Source organism: Galeopterus variegatus, unplaced genomic scaffold, assembly GCF_000696425.1.
Source record: "Galeopterus variegatus unplaced genomic scaffold, G_variegatus-3.0.2 Scaffold218, whole genome shotgun sequence".
Lineage (NCBI taxonomy): Eukaryota > Metazoa > Chordata > Mammalia > Dermoptera > Cynocephalidae > Galeopterus > Galeopterus variegatus.
This window is the reverse complement of record NW_007726329.1, coordinates 264767-279796: the sequence shown is the minus strand read 5'-3', so window position 1 is coordinate 279796 and position 15030 is coordinate 264767. Positions and strand designations below refer to the sequence as shown.

At 55.4% G+C, this 15030-nt stretch overlaps 2 protein-coding genes across 2 annotated transcripts in view; one reads left to right on the top strand and one right to left on the bottom strand.

Annotated features, from left to right (window-relative positions):
• The window catches only part of PODNL1 (podocan-like 1), a 7014-nt gene extending 6316 nt beyond the window's left edge, over positions 1–698 (top strand). The window contains exons 9-10 of the mRNA XM_008566040.1: positions 319–467; positions 548–698. Of these exons, the coding sequence (XP_008564262.1) occupies positions 319–467; positions 548–698 (300 nt within the window). The remainder of the gene's footprint in view (positions 1–318; positions 468–547) is intronic.
• A 1445-nt stretch (positions 699–2143) lies between these two features.
• CC2D1A (coiled-coil and C2 domain containing 1A) lies at positions 2144–14737 on the bottom strand. The gene is made up of 25 exons (XM_008566014.1): positions 14626–14737; positions 14352–14417; positions 13955–14089; positions 13623–13857; positions 10231–10355; positions 9825–9897; positions 9583–9654; positions 9353–9483; positions 9204–9276; positions 8231–8364; positions 7750–7864; positions 7495–7667; positions 5918–6040; positions 5785–5843; positions 5580–5696; positions 4407–4480; positions 4272–4330; positions 4101–4152; positions 3905–4004; positions 3720–3810; positions 3324–3461; positions 3172–3233; positions 2534–2597; positions 2317–2443; positions 2144–2229 (listed from the first exon to the last, which is right to left on the bottom strand). The coding sequence occupies exons 1-25, from the start codon at positions 14728–14730 to the stop codon at positions 2144–2146; spliced, it is 2589 nt and encodes an 862-aa protein (XP_008564236.1). The 5' UTR covers positions 14731–14737.
• Between the last annotated feature and the right edge of the window lie 293 nt (positions 14738–15030).

The following is a 15030-nucleotide window of genomic DNA, read 5'->3' as shown; positions in this document are numbered from 1 at the left end:
CCCCCCAAATACCCTAGTTAGGGAGAAAGGCAGCCAACGGCAATCAGGAGTAAGTAAAAGATAGCGTTGGAAGGTAATCAGGCATGTGCAGGAAATACCATCTTCAGGAGTGACTCACTGAATCAGGTGGGGCCCCATCTGTCTGTGCTCCCAGTGCCTCCAACAGGGCCTGCTCTGAGAAGGGGCTCAGTTTACCTCTGTGAGTGGGAGGAATCTGGCAGCCACAAAGGGGGTGGAGGGGAAGAGTTGAGGGCTGGCTGAGCTGGGTGGCCCAGGGCCTGGGGCCGCCATGGCTCCGTCTCTGCCCTGCCTGCCTAGGTGCTGGACCTCAGCCACAACGAGCTGTCCTTCGTGCCCCCCGACCTGCCTGAGGCCCTGGAGGAGCTGCACCTGCAGGGCAACCGCATCGGCCACGTGGGCCCCGAAGCCTTCCTCAGCACGCCCCGCCTGCGTGCCCTCTTCCTCAGGTGCCTGATGGTGGCTGGGTGGGTCAGGACGGTGGTGGCCCTCCCCAGCCACCTGTCCTCATGCCTGCCTTTCTGTCCAGAGACAACAAGCTTCACATGACGAGCATTGCGGCCGAGGCCTTCCTGGGCCTCATGCACCTGCGCGTGGTGGACACAGCAGGTAACCTGGAGCAGGTCCTTGTCCGGCTGCCACCCACAGTTCTGCGTGGGCCACAGGCAGGGGGCCCTTGAACCTGGAGGGGCTCAGCAGAGCAGCACTGATCACTGGGGCTCTGCTGGGATGTGAACCAAGGAGACAGCATCCACCTGGGCCTCGAGGGCTGGGCCTGCTCTGCCCAGCACTGGCTGAAGTACCAGGGCACGGGTGCCTGGGCATGGACTAAAGCACTCCAGTGAAGCGCTCCAGGTATGCAGACCATGCCGGCCTGGCTGGACAAGTCCCCCTACCCCCTATGCAGATGAACAGTGACAATAAAGCCTGACCCTTTGAGTGCTCACCATGGACCAGGCACCCTGCTGGGGGCTCTGCACACTGACTCCCCACAACCTTGCAGGAGGAGCTCTCACTATCCCCAAATCCAGCTGGGGAAACTGAGGCTCTGGAATGCCAAGTGGGTCAGGTAATTTCGTCCAGGTCCCTTAGCCAGAGAACAGCAGTTGGATTTTGAGGTCCTGAGACACACGCAGGTCACCCAGCAGTACCATGGACGACCCAGCCATATACAAACGCAGAAACGCCCAAGGCCACCCACCGAAGAATCACAGGGTGACAGATGTATGGATCCTTACCAGTATCCCCTGCAGCAAGCGTGAGGGTCAAGTACACCCTTCACAGGCATATTGCTCCCCACCCCAGCCTGCTCCCATTCACCTCCTGTCTACCTCTAGGGGGTGTGGGAGTGGGTGGAGAGACCCACCCTGGCCACCAAGAGCCAAGGTAAGAAACAAAGACAGGACAGAGCCAAGTCGGGTGTGGCCCTGGCTGTTTATTCTGTTTTTTGGCCCTGGGGGCCCAGCTGGGCCAGGCAGCCCCCTGGGGAGCCAGCGGGGCTCGGCCAGCCTCAGCGGCTTCTTTGGGGTGTGAGAGGGTTTGGGGGTTAAGGCCAGGGAGGGACAGGAAGTAAAGTGCTTGCAGGGGCCCTCGGGGCTTGGTCCTAGCTACCCTCCCTACTCCAGGGTAGGCCAGAGGCCAGATACCCCTGGACTGTGCAAACAGGACTCTCTCTGAGGCCCACTCAGCCAGGCCTGGGAAAGGGGCACACGCTGAATGAAGGGCACCGTCCCTGACGCTCCCAGCCACGGAGGCTCTGGCTGGGCTGGGAACCTGGATAGGGGACGAGTCCAGAGCCGATTGTCCACTGATTGTCTGCTTGTCTGGTTGGTGGCCGTCTGCTCTTTTCAGCGCCAGGCCGTGGGCTGGCTGCCCACTCTCCTGAGGCTGCCTGCCCTCTCGGCCCCTCACCTGCAGAGCCGCTGCAGCTGGGAGAGAGGCAGCTGCGGTCAGGGGCAGGGACCACAACTACAGTGCCCCCCACCTCCATCCACGCCTCCCAAGCTGCTTACCTCACTCTCAACCAGGTTCCGCCTGTAGAGCGCCTCCTTTGCGGCGTCCTGGGGGAAGACAGGCGGTCGGTGGGCAATCCCTGCAGGCCCCCCAGTGCCCGCCCAGCCCAAGCTCAGCTCACCCTGCTGCCGTCGCTGCCCAGGCGCCGGGCAGCCTCCGTGTAGAACTGCAGCTGACGCTCCAGCTGGGCTGCGTACTCTGGGTTGTGGGAAGTGGGGGGATGTCAGGGTGGGGCCTGGAAGCCCCCACGACTCCCCCACCGAATGCCTGTCCCTGAGCCCCTACCCCTCCGGACAGCTGAGCCCCCCTGTTCCAGCTGTGCTCTCTGCCACTGGCTGCGTTGCACGATGTCCTGGTACTGCTGAGCCACCTCTGGGGGCACTGGCCGCCGCGCCTGCCTGAGGGCTAGGATCTGAGAGTGCAGAAGAGGCTGTGAGGGCCCCGCCTGGACCTACAGACCCCCCAGTACTGCTCCACCCTGCCCAGTGGGGCAGGCACCCACCTTCCGCTCCAGACGCTCTTGGTCGAAGGCCAGCACACTGAGGCTATGCAGGGGCCGGGCTGATCTAAGGGGTTGGAGAGGGATGAGGGGCTGCAGGAATTCCCTCCCAACCCAGGTAATTCAACAGACACCACTGTTGGGGATACCAGGGTTTCAGCAGGAGATAAATGAGGCCCACCCGGGTGCTGCTGAGCCTACAACCTAGTGGGGGTGATGGCTGCACACTCAGGCAACTGCAATGCCTGATGGTCAGGGAGGGCTTCCTGGAGGAGGTGACAGCCAAGTTGAGACCCAGAGAAGTTAGTTGGGAAGAGGAGCAGGGAGCAAGGTGGGGGTAGGGGTGCTCAGGGGATCGAAACACGGAGAAGCCCAAAAGCCAGTGAAAACTAGGCATGGCCAAGAACCAACAGGATAGAGTGGGGAGAGAGAAGGCTGGATATGTTGACAATGGTGAGATCACAAAAGGTCTTAAAGATCAAGCTGAGTTTACACTGGATCCTCCACGAGAAGGGGTGCCAGGAAAGCTTTTGAAGTAGAGGAGGGATATAGTTCAAATTGTATTTGATGGGAAACTGTCTAGGAGGGGCTGAGACAGGAAGAGGAGGTTCCCTCCAGCATGGCCTCGCCCAGCCACCTACCTGTTACCTGGTTCCCTTGCAGGGGCTGGCATGGGAGGGGCTTTTCCTCTGGGCCCTGCCACCTGCTTCAGAGGAGAGAACCAGTCCTGAGAGTCCTGGTCCCCCTGAACCAAGCCTCCCTCCCTGGGGCTGCTGATGGGCAGGAGTCTCACTGTGGGCACAGCTGCTGGCACGGGGTCTATGACCAGCCACCTCTCGGTCGTTGTCTCCAATTGCTGGGCTGTCAGTGGCTCCCGAATCCTGACCATCACCTCTAGCCGCCCCCCTGTGGGCCGACGACCATCTAGAACCTGGGTGGGGGTAGAGGGATGCAGGAAGTGGCTGGAGGCTCAGGGCCAGAATCAGGGAGAACCAGGAAAATTTCCAAAATAGGAGCCCATGGGTGTGGCTGAGATGCCAGTTGGTCATAATGGAGCAGAGTGCAGGGATTATTTAGGGCTGGGCAGTGGGGAAGTCTGGGACTTCCAAGGGAGGGACTGGTTCAGCAGAGAGGGCACCTGGGGGGCTTAGGCCATACTGGAGTGTGCGGATGAACGTCCACCTCTCACCTCAAGGATCTCCCGGACCTCACACGCTGAGTCCAGGGTGTCCAGCTTCAGCTGCGCTGTCCCCAGCACCCGGTCAGTCTTGAATAGCCCTCTGTGTGTGGGGGGGCATACAGAGGGGACAGGAGGGTCAGTCCAGGGCAGCTCCCTCCCCTGGAGCCCACCCTGTATCAGTGGCCCTGGCTCACCCCTTGTGGACGACTTCAAACTTGATGCCTTTGGTCTGGATGGCTCTTCGGAAGCCACGGTGGCTGCGGTTGATGCAGAGTTTGAACTGCTCTTTGAACTCTGCCAGGAGAGAGGTGGGAGGAAGTTGGGTGGGTTCAGGCCATGGTCTTGTGTTCCTTCTGCTATGGGGTGGGGTTGCCTCCTGCCTCGGCTCACCAGGAGAGTCTGTGTTCTTGATCACGCTGGTCTTGTCTTTCTGAGCTTCCTCCTGTGACCACAGAGGACACAGGAAAACTCACGGGCCTGAGCCTGGCCTTGGACCCCCCACCTGACTCACCTCGTAGTCCACTGGTGCCCAAACCCTCCCCTGCTTGGCTCCCCACGTACCACGTTGGGATAGGGGAAATCAAACCGGACAAAGACATCCAGGTCGCTGGGGGACAGCCCTGTGGGCACATGAAGGTCAGAGCTGGGCAGAGAGGTGGTCCCCACGCCCCTGGAGCCTGCGTGCCACCCCCTCACCTGCAGGCGTGGGCAAGTTGATGCCCTTCACGATGAAAAGGAGCATGTCATTGCTGCTGAGATCGGGGAAGATCCTTCCAGGTGGGCAGATGGATGGGCAGGCAAACGGAAAGAGAGGCACCTCAGCCCTACTGCCCGCCTGCCTTTTTTCTCCTCAGTGGCAACAGGGGACAAACCCCACCCTGGCCTTTGGGGATATCTTGGCTCCTGAGCTCGAGTTTTAGAATCAGACAGACAACAATTCTCTGTCCAGGTCTGCCACTGGCTAACTTCTGGGTCTTTTCTTCAGTCTTTGCATATTTATTTAGTAACTACTATGTGCCAACCAGTGGCCTTGCTGCTGGGGGACCTTCTCTTTGTTTGACGATATTTCTTGAGCACCTACTGTGTGCCAGCCAGTGCCCTAGCTGCTGGGATATATAAGTAAATGAGACAGACCCCGTCCCTATGCTTGGGAACCCAATCAAGCTGAATGTACAGATGACAAATAAAAATGGAGAGGCTGGCTGGTTAGCTCAGTTTGTTAGAGTGCGGTGTTATAACACCGAAGTCAAGGGTTCAGATCCCTGTACCAGCCAGCTGCCAAAAAAAAAAAAACAAATAGAGAAATAAACAAAGCAACTCTGCAGAGAATTCACATAGAGGAGAGAGTGGAGCATGCTCAGGAAAGGCTGCTTCCTACAGGGTGGTCAGGGAGGGCCTCTCAGGGGAGATGACACTGTATGAGGCCTGTGTGGCAGGAGCTGAACAAAGCAAGGACAGCAGGCAGAGATAAGGGGACAGGCCACGCAGACATGGGGGAGCCAGGGTAAGGGGTGTGGGTTGTCCTAGATGCAGCAGGAACTGCAGGAGAGCCAGTGACCACCCAACCTTAGGGTGGAAAGACTTAACAGGAGCAGGCCCAACAACCACCAAAACTGTAACATGGCTCTGGTCTCCCACGGGCTCACCCAAGCCCCTGGGACAAGATGCACATTTTCACTCACTAGTGTCCCCAAATGTTTGTTTCCAAATGTGTCACTGTTACCGCCCCCTCGCCATCCTTCACTCGCACCTCACACCTGCCCCAGGGCCTTTGCCCTCCAGAGATGAGTCCTGCACCGACTTCCAGGGATGACAGACCCCTCCCCCTCCACAAAGGGGTGTCCAGGCCAGGAGGCTCTGGGGCCTTACTTGATGATGCTGATGGTCCTCTGCTCGAAGCGGGCGACAGGTGTCGGGAGACCCCGGGTGAAGGCCTGCTTCAGAGTCTCCATGCTCCGCTTACAGTCCTCTGCCAGCTTCTCAAACCTGCCAGCGAGAGCCTGCTCAGGTCCCCGGTCCCAAGGGCGAGCTGGGGCTGCATCTGCACCCATCTGGCGGAGCTGGGAGCACTTACTTGCTGGTCTCAATGATGTTGCCCAGCTGGGTGAATTGGTTAGAGTGGTTCAGGCACATCTGGAGAAGCAGAAGGCAGTGAGGGGCAAGGTGGGAGGGCCACGACTCTGGGGGGCATCTGGCTGACCCCTCACCTCATGCTGCTGTCGTATCAGCTTGGTGAGTTCACCGTAGCGCCGGATGGCCTCCTGAGACAGACCAGGGCCAGGCCGCTGGACCAGGGCAAAGTCATCCCTGTTGATGGGGGCAGGCGGCACCTGGGGAGGATGAGGCTCGTGGGGGGTGCAGCTGGCTGGCAATGAGCAGTCCCCTCCCACAGGACTCTGCAGAAATGTCACCCCTCCTTGGAGAAGCCTTCCCTGACCACTGCTCTTTCCTCTTGGTCCTCCCACCATCTGACAACACTGAGACCATCCTTCAGTCATCCAAGAAATCATTTGTGGAGTACCTACTGTGTACCAGACCTTGTTTTGAGCTTGAAGATGCAGCAGTGAATAAGAAAGACCAAAATCCTTGCCCTCATGGGGCTGACATTCTCTTGGAGGAAATGGGCTATATTCAAAAAGAAATAAGCAAATCGTATGATACAGTAGGAGATGAATGCTGTGGTGGAAAAGCAAGTTGGGAGGAGAAGCAGAGGGTTCTGGGCTAAAGGAAGGGGTTTTAGATGGGAGGTTGGGGCAAGCCTCGCGGAGATCACCAGTTGAACAGAGACCTAAAGAGGGGAGGGAGTGAGCCAAGCAGATATCTGGGGGAAGAGCATTCCAGGCAGAGGGAATAGCATGTGCAAAGGTCCTGAGGTCGGAGTGTGCCTGGTGTTTGAGGACACAGAGGAGGCCAGGCAGCTGGAGGAGTGTGAATAAAGGGACAAGGAGAGGAGACCAGGGAAGGGAGGAGATGGGGCAGCTCGTGCAGTGCCTCGTGGACCATGAGAAGGGGCTGTTTGTGTGTTTCTTGTGGTCTCTCCAGCTAGAATACTGACTCCAGCAGGGTGGAGATTTTTGTCTATTTTGTTCAAGGCTATGTCCCCAGTGCCCTGTGCAGGGCTGAACACCCAGTACGTGCTCCACAAGTATTTCCTATCTGGATGCTGTCCCAGCACGTAAGGAATCCTGTTTTTCACTGAGGTGGGGGGTCACTGTACCTACTTCCCCAAGGAGAAAAATGATGCTCAGAGGGAAGTGAATGGTCCTGCCCAAAATGGCAGAATCTGTTAACTGTCGCCCCTAATCTGATCCCTTCCCATTCCCGAGTAATGGAGTTCTGGCTGGGCATGTGGTAATCTGTAAGATACTACATGTCCCAGGGTTCTTTGCAGCTAGGCCTGACCATGTGACTGAGTCCTGGCCAATGGAAGGCAAGCACAAGGGATGTCACTTCCTATAAAGGAAACTGCTCTGCCTTTTTCCTCTCTCACCCTTTCCTTCAAGATGGACGCCATCCACTTAGATCATGTGGACAAGGATGATCTCTTACGGTGTGGTGGAGCAACAAGATGGAAGGAACCTAGGCAATACAGGACCTCCCACTGCAGAGCCCAGGCTGCCCTGAGTGTTGCATGCAAGAAACATAAATGTCTGTCTCATTTCAGCTGCTGTCTTAGGGGGCCTATTTGTTACAGCAACTTAGCCTGGATGCTGACTAATACACTCCAGGGCCAGAGCCTGTCCAGTGGGCACCTGGTCACTTCCTGAAGGCCTGGAGGGCTCACCTTGGCAATGTCCACAGGCAGCCCGTTGCGCGAGGCCTCCAGCATGGGCTCCAGTCCCTTGGCCTGGCGCAGGTGCATCTTGGCACCCTCCACGTCATTCTTTTGCTTGGCTCGCAGTGCGGCCTGCAGGAGCTGCTTCTTGCGGCCCTCCAGGAAGGCCAGCTGCTGCTGAGCTGTGAGCAGGGGAGCCTCTGCAGATGCTGCCTGGCCCATGGCAGGGCAGCAGGCAGCCAGGGCAGGGAGAGGGACACCTACCTCTGGTGGATGTGCCTTTGGGGGCTGCTTTGGCTGCTGGGGCTGATCCTGACTGGGGAGCCCTTGAGGGTGGGGCCTTGGGCTGGGCCGTTGGAGCCACAGGACTGTTTAGCTGCTGAGGGATGGAGTGGAAGTCAGAGCTTTCCCAGTGCCTGCGATGAGTCCATTTCCCAAGGGTCAGGCCCAACACTGACAACAGGAGCCACCTTAGCTTCTGCTTCCTCAGCACTTAATACAACCTATGGCCCTGTTCTCATTGAGTCTTCTCAACAGCTCTGGGAAGTAGAGACTATTACTCTCCCTACTTAACAGATGAGAAGACTGAGGCTCAGAGATCAAAATGGCTAGCCCATGGCCACACAGCCAGGAAGTGGCAGGGCTGGCAGGTGAGGCTGGTTCTTTCCAGCTCAAGGCCAAGACTCTCGAGACTTTGCTTTGCTGCCAGTCCCCTGGCTCACCCCAAGGCCCCAGCCCCTCACACCTTCTTAGGCACCTCATCCTCTTCATCCTCTGGGCCTTCGTCCTGGTTGGCCAGCTTCATGGCAGTCTCTAGGACCCCCACCAGGCTCTGCTGGGTGGGCTCGGTGGCCTCCAGGCCCTGGATGGGGGGAAAGCCTGGGCGGCAGGGCGGGGTCCGGTCAGGAGGGAGAGCACCCCACCATCATGGTAGAGACACGGGTTCCTCCCGAGCTGAGGAGCCTCAGGCCTCTGAATCTACTTTGAATCCAAGGAAAGAGCTGTGCCTGGTCCTGTGTAGATACTAGACCATTCCCCACCTCTGGCTTCTTTTCTTTTTTTTGGCAGTTGAGCCATTGACCTTAAGTGTTACAGGCACCATGCTCTACCGAGTAAGCTAACCGACCAGCCCAACCCAGCTTCTCTTGACCAGACTCCAACACTAGTAGTGGGGCATCCTCTGTGTGAGGCGGTGTACTGGGCACTGTGGGTGGTTGCTGGCCTGGGACAAGCCCTGAGGGGCTCCCTGAGTAACAGGAGTCCAAGATGGAGAGAGACAGTTACTCTCATGGGGGACACCCAGGCAGCTCTGAGAACCTAGAGGAGGCTTCTAACCACTGGGGAGGGGCTCCCTGAGTAACAGGAGTCCAAGATGGAGAGAGACAGTTACTCTCATGGGGGACACACAGGCAGCTCTGAGAACCTAGAGGAGGCTTCTAACCACTGGGAGGCTGACCAAGTATCTGCAAAGCTGAAACCTGATGACTCGGAAAGGTGAAAGGGAAGGGGACAAGACACTGGTGGACTGGTGAACAGGCTCTCTAAGAATCCCCGTGCTTTTTAGTGTTTGCCAATTTCCACTGTGTAAACACTTCCATCGTGTGCTTGTGGAATTCCTGGACATGCAGCAGCCAGTTCCCTGAGCCTGTATCATTAGAAGGAATAGCACCTGCAAAGGCTCAGAGCCCGGAGGGGTGGGGGCCGGGAACGGGGCCTACCTGGGGGCACAGGTAGTTCAGCCACGTCCACGGCTCGGCCCGCCTTGTGGGCTCGGATGGCATCTTGGTATTGCTGTGGGAGACATAGGTATTAGGGCTCCCTGCGAGGTTTCCTGGGGCTGGCCACGTGCCCACCTGGCCACACGCACCTTGACAATGCGCTCGTGCATGCGGGCTTTCCGCTGGTCCCCCTTGGCCTTGGCCTGGGCTGCGGCCACGTGGTACCGCTCCATCCGTTGCTCCAGCGCCTCCAGCAGGGTCCGTGGGGGTGGGGGAACCTCTGGGCCATACCCAGGGGAGATGGGGGAGGGTTAAGAGTCTAGGGAAAGGGAGACTGTCTCACCCCAGCCTGCCTATCCCAGAGGGTCCCAGAACCTACCTGGCGTGGAGGGTGCCGTGGCAGGAGTTGGAGGCTGCGGTGGTGGTGATAGTGGGTCTGGGGGCAGCTGATCTGGGTACAGAGAGGTCCAGTCCAATGAGCGGCTTGCTTGGCTACCCCTGTCCCCAGGCTGGTCTGCCCTAAGGGAGTCCCCAGGCCTGACCAGTGGGAGTGGCAGCATCCGGGAGAACTCAGTAGAAACCTCCAACAGTCCCAAAGGGTGGGCAGGGCTGGGGCCTCACCAGGTGGAGGGGGCAGGCGGGACAGGTCCACGGGCTCCCCCCGACTCAGGGCCTCCAAGACAGCATCGAAGCTCTGGAAGAAGGAAGGAAGAGATAAGAGAAGGAGACTGCAGCTGGGGCCAGGACCCTGTGGGGGGCCTCCATGCCTTGCCATGCGACAGAGGACTCCTAGCTCTCTCCCTTCTTTTGCACCGTCTTGCTCAATCCTCTTCCAACACTTATGTCCATTTCACAGGGGGGGGTACACTGAGGCTCCAAGAAGCACAGCAAGCTATAGCTAAGGAGCGACCAAACCAGTATTCAAATTTGGGTCTGCCTGACTCAGGAGCCCATGTTCTTTGCCACCATGCAACATTGGAAGCGCCCTGCCCTCTCCCTCCAGCCCTGTCCATCAGTCTGGACACACCTTGGCCACACGGAAGTGTCTGGCGGCTGCAGCGGTATCTCCCTGCTGCTTGGCGTGGAGGGCAGCCAGCTTGTATTCCCGCTGGCGGCTCTGCAACTGGGCCAGGGGACCAGGGCCGCAGGGGCCTGGAAGGGGTAACAATGCACAGGAAGCCTTCAGACCTGAGCCAAGTTCACCACACAAACCATGTCTATGTAATTCTCACAACAAAGACCGTTCTTGAGCCCATTTTATAGATGTGAGAGCTGAGGCTCAGAGAGGGGGTGCTGCCTCCCCAAGATCACACAGCCTGAAGACGACATGGTGGGGACTCAACCCCCAGCCTGGCAGGCTCTAGAGCCACTGCTGTTTTGTCCCCTAAGAGGACTTTGAAAGCTTTATGCACCCATACACATTTTTAAGTTGACATCTACTATTTTTCACCTTCGGTTTAAGAAGTGGCCTAGCCCCTGCTCCTTGGCCTTGGAGTCCCAGGCAGAGTGGGGGCCTCATAAAAAAAAAAAATGTGGCCAAGGTTGTCATTCCCCATGTCTTCCAAATATCAACATTTGAAAAAGAAAACCATCACACTATTCTTAATCTAATGGATTTTAACTACGGTGGTGATTTAAAACTCACCAACATTCACTTCTTATTTTACTTATAAAAATTTTGGTAAAATACACACAACATAAAATTTACCATCTGTCCCCGTACTGGCTAGCAGCAAAAAGAAAAAAAAAACTTACCATCTTTACCACGTTTAGTGCACAGCTCAGCGGCATTAAGCACATTCACAGTGTTGTGCAACCATCACCACCATCCACCTCCAGAACTTTCTCATCTTCCCAAACTTAAACTCCGTCCTCATTAAACACTCACTCCCCATCCCCCTCACACAGCCCCTGGCACCCACCATTCCATGTTCTGTCTCTGTGGATCTGATGACTCTAGGGACCTCACATAAGGGGAATCATACGGTATTTGTTTTTGTGCCTGGTTTATCTCACTAACCATAATGTTCTCAAGGTTCATCCATAGTGTAGCATGTGTCAGAACTTCCTTCCTTTTTAGGGCTGAATAATACTCCATTGTATGGATGGACCACATTTTGTTGATCCATCCATCCATCTGTGGACACCTGGGTTGGTTCTCCCTTTTAGCTACTGTGAATAATGCTGCTATTGACACGGATGTACAAATATCTGTTCAAGGCTCTGCTTTCTATTCTTTTGGGTATATCCCAACATTCACTTTTTAAACAATATCCCAGGACTCACTTTTAGCAGTTGGGAATTTTGAGTCTTCTCTTATTTCCATCCATGTCCCCCATGGAACTTTATCCTGACTTAATATAGCTGTCTGCTCAAAAGCCTTTTTTTTTGTTTTTTGTTTTTTTTCGTGACTGGCATCGGATCGCAACCCTCAGTGTTGCGCCCGCACCGGACCAGGACTGGCAACAGGATTGCAACCCTTGGTGTTGCTCCCGCACCTCGCTCAGCCAGTGAGCGGCCGGTCTGTATGTGGGATCTGAACCCTTGGCGGGAGCGCCGCCACGCTTCCCAAGCGGCGCACTGTAGCAGTGCGTCACCGGGCCGGCCCCTCAAAAGCCTTTTTTGACTACCCTCTAATAGACTTGTACAACCAAAATATATTTATGCAGTGTGTTTGCACAGCTGGGAAACCCAGGACTAAATGCTTTTTAAACAGTGTGTTAGTTACAGTTTCAGTGTAATATGCTCAATATGTTTTCTGGGGGAAGTATTTCTAAATTTAAAGCTGCAAGTGAAATTCTTAGTATCAAAACACACACTACAATAAATACACTATCCAGTGTCTACAAAATCTAGAAACAGGTTAAATGGCATGCACTATACTTCAGACTGACAACTGGACCAATTGCTCTAAACTTAGGTGTACTTCCCTGAAAAGGTGGAGGTTGAAGCAAAATACCTTCACATTTGATTGGTGTTTTTTGGGTTTTTTTTTTTTTTTGGCAGTTGGCCAGTATGGGATCTGAATTGATTGGTTTTATTTCCTATGACTGTAAGTCTCACTGTTAAAAAATTTTCTTCCGGGTTGAATTACTGCTATAATTATTAGTAGCAGGTAATTAAGCAAAACCTAAATCTATCAAGCTTTTTTGATAAAGAATTTTTATATACCAATAGTGAAATTCTACTGGAAATGCACCTCTTGCTGACATGATTGGGGCTGGGTACACCCCCTAACAATTGGCTCCTGTTTCCCCCATTCAATCTCTTCCTACTTTCTTTCTGTTCTTTTTTAAAGTGTCGAGAAACCCGCTTCACACCATTGAGTAGACGATAAGAGACAGAATCCTGTTATTGCAACGTCATTCGATGCTTTGAACTCCCATCAAGCTGCATGCCAAATCCCCATCGTGAAAAATTTCTGTTGATTTCAGCTGGAAATTTCAGGTGACAATTTCAATAGTCCTCAAACTTTGCCAAAAACAATGGCTTAGAAACCAGCTGGGTTGCAGAAGGATTTAGTGACCTAATGTTCACTTTCTCAAACCTACGCCAGTGTCTTCAGTTGACTGATTCCCACCAGGGAAGCACGTGCACCAGGAGCAAAGCCCTGTGTTCATATTCTAGAAGGAGGGCTGGCCAGTTAGCTCAGTTGGTTAGAGTGCAGCCTTATCACACCAAGGTGATGGGTTCAGAACCCCATACTGGCCAGCCACCAAAAAATAAATAAATAAACATATTCTAGAAGAGAGGGAGGCGGGCCTGCCTTTCCTAGGGGGAGGTTAGAAAGGAAAAAATCCTGGGAGGTACATCCTCCAGCAGGTGACTTTTAGGAGATCAAGAAGCTGAGGGTTTGGGAATGATTCACTTACAACTCCATGAGTGGGAATATCCCTGAGCCCTAAAAGGTAATGAAGTTCTGACACGTCCTGCAACATCATGCTAAGTGACAGAAGCCACACACAAAAGGACAAATATGGTATGATTCCACTTACATGAAATATCTGGAAGAGGCAAATTCACAAAGACAGAAAGTGGAATAGAGGTTACTATGGGTTGGGGGGATGGGGGTGGGAGATGGGGAATGGGGACCCATTGCTTAATGGGTAGAGTTTCTGTTTGGGGTGATGCAAATGTCCCAGGACTAGAGAGACGTGATGGTTGTACAACACTGTGAAAGCACTGAATGCCACTGAGCTATACACCAAAGTGGCTAAAATGACAAATGCTTTGTTATATATATGGTACCATAACATTTGTCTTTGGATAGTGTTCATGAACTTCAGGGGCATGAGGACACTGGGACAAGAAGTGTTAAAATATCTAACCAACACTGCATGGTCTGTGCCCCTACAGAGGGACCTATTGTTGAATAGACCACCCAGGTCCCATGTCAGCCTGGCCCTGCCCGCCACCTACCTGGGGGCAGCTGGAGCTTAGATGAGCCCAGGGACAAGGCTGGGGCAGTGGGAGGTGGCCCTTCCATGGTGACCCTGGGCTCCGGAGCTGGTGGGATTGTAGTGACCAGCTGAATGGGTGCGGGGGTGTGGCTGGGCGTGGATGCTGGGCCCTTCCCTACAGCCACGGGCGGCGGGATGTCCCCCTCGTCGATGGCATTGCCCTTCTGGACGGAGGCCAGCAGGTTTTCCAATGTCTGAGACAAGATGTGAGCATTGGTTTGGAAGAAGCCAGGAGCTTGGTGGAGGGGGGTCAATGGTGGGATCCCAGCACCCTGCCCTCTGCCCACTCACCTTAAGTCCCCGGTCATAGCGCCGTATCTTGGCACTGTCCCCAGCTTGCCTGGCACTTTCGATTGCTGTCTGGTAGAGAGCCAATCTCTCCTGCAAGGTGGCCTCCACCCCTGGGCAGGGGGCCGCAGGCTTCAGCTGCAGGAGGAGATGGGGGAATGGTCTGGCTGGTGACCCCTCTTAGACTAACAGTCACTGAACACATATCGCCCCTGGGCCAGCCTCCCCTACCCTGGCAGGGAAGAAACCATGGTCCCTGATTTCCACTGGAGGAAACTGGGGTTCAGAGACATCATGTCACCTGCCCAAGGTCACAAGGCTGAGAAGGACAAGGGTGGGTCTTGAACCCTAGACTGTCCATGGGGTATGGTTCAAGGGAGCAGGGTTGTCAAAGCTGTACCTGGGCCACAGGTGGCTGGGGCTGTGACGTCTTCTGCTCCCCTCCAAGGACCTCATTTAGTTCTGCCTGCAGCGACATGGCAGTCAGGGACAGGACGTGAGGGCCCGCTAGATTGGGGCAATGGCAGGCAATCCCCCCATCCTGCCCTGGGTGCTCACCAGCAAGTCATTATCAGCCTCCACATGCAGCGACATGGCAGTCAGGGACAGGACGTGAGGGCCCGCTAGATTGGGGCAATGGCAGGCGATCCCCCCATCCTGCCCTGGGTGCTCACCAGCAAGTCATTATCAGCCTCCACGTCATCCTCATCTGTCCCCTCCTCCTCGTCCTCATCCAGGTCTCTCATGCACAGTCTGGCCATCTTCTCGATGGCCTCCATAGGCAGGGGACCTGGTGGCACAGGGAGACCACAGCTGGACCAGTATCCTGCAAGAGCCCCCAGCCTCCCATCCCTGACACCCATTACCTCAAAGAATAGGGCAGCCGGCGTGGAGTAACATGTCCTCCTCCCTACCCTCCCATGGCACCCCACTGCCCTGGGGCCCTCTTTGCATGATCCTGCCCTCCACCAACCTCCCCATCCTCATCTCTTCCTTATCCAGCCTCAGCTCTGGGGCTAGGCCTCCTGTGTTTGAACCCCAGCTCTGCAACTATCTCACTGGGGCACCTTGGGCAAGTC

What these genes read in the sequence shown, in the direction of transcription:
- CC2D1A (XM_008566014.1), bottom strand. Translation starts at nt 14,730, where the DNA reads ATGGAGGCCATCGAGAAGATGGCCAGACTGTGCATGAGAGACCTGGAT. An exon ending in TAAGCTCCAGCTGCCCCCAG is followed by an intron (nt 10,356 to 13,622) that starts GTAGGTGGCGGG and finishes TACCCCTTCCAG; the next exon opens with GCCCCTGCGGCCCTGGTCCC. An exon ending in AGGATGAGGTGCCTAAGAAG is followed by an intron (nt 7,865 to 8,230) that starts GTGTGAGGGGCT and finishes TCCATCCCTCAG; the next exon opens with CAGCTAAACAGTCCTGTGGC.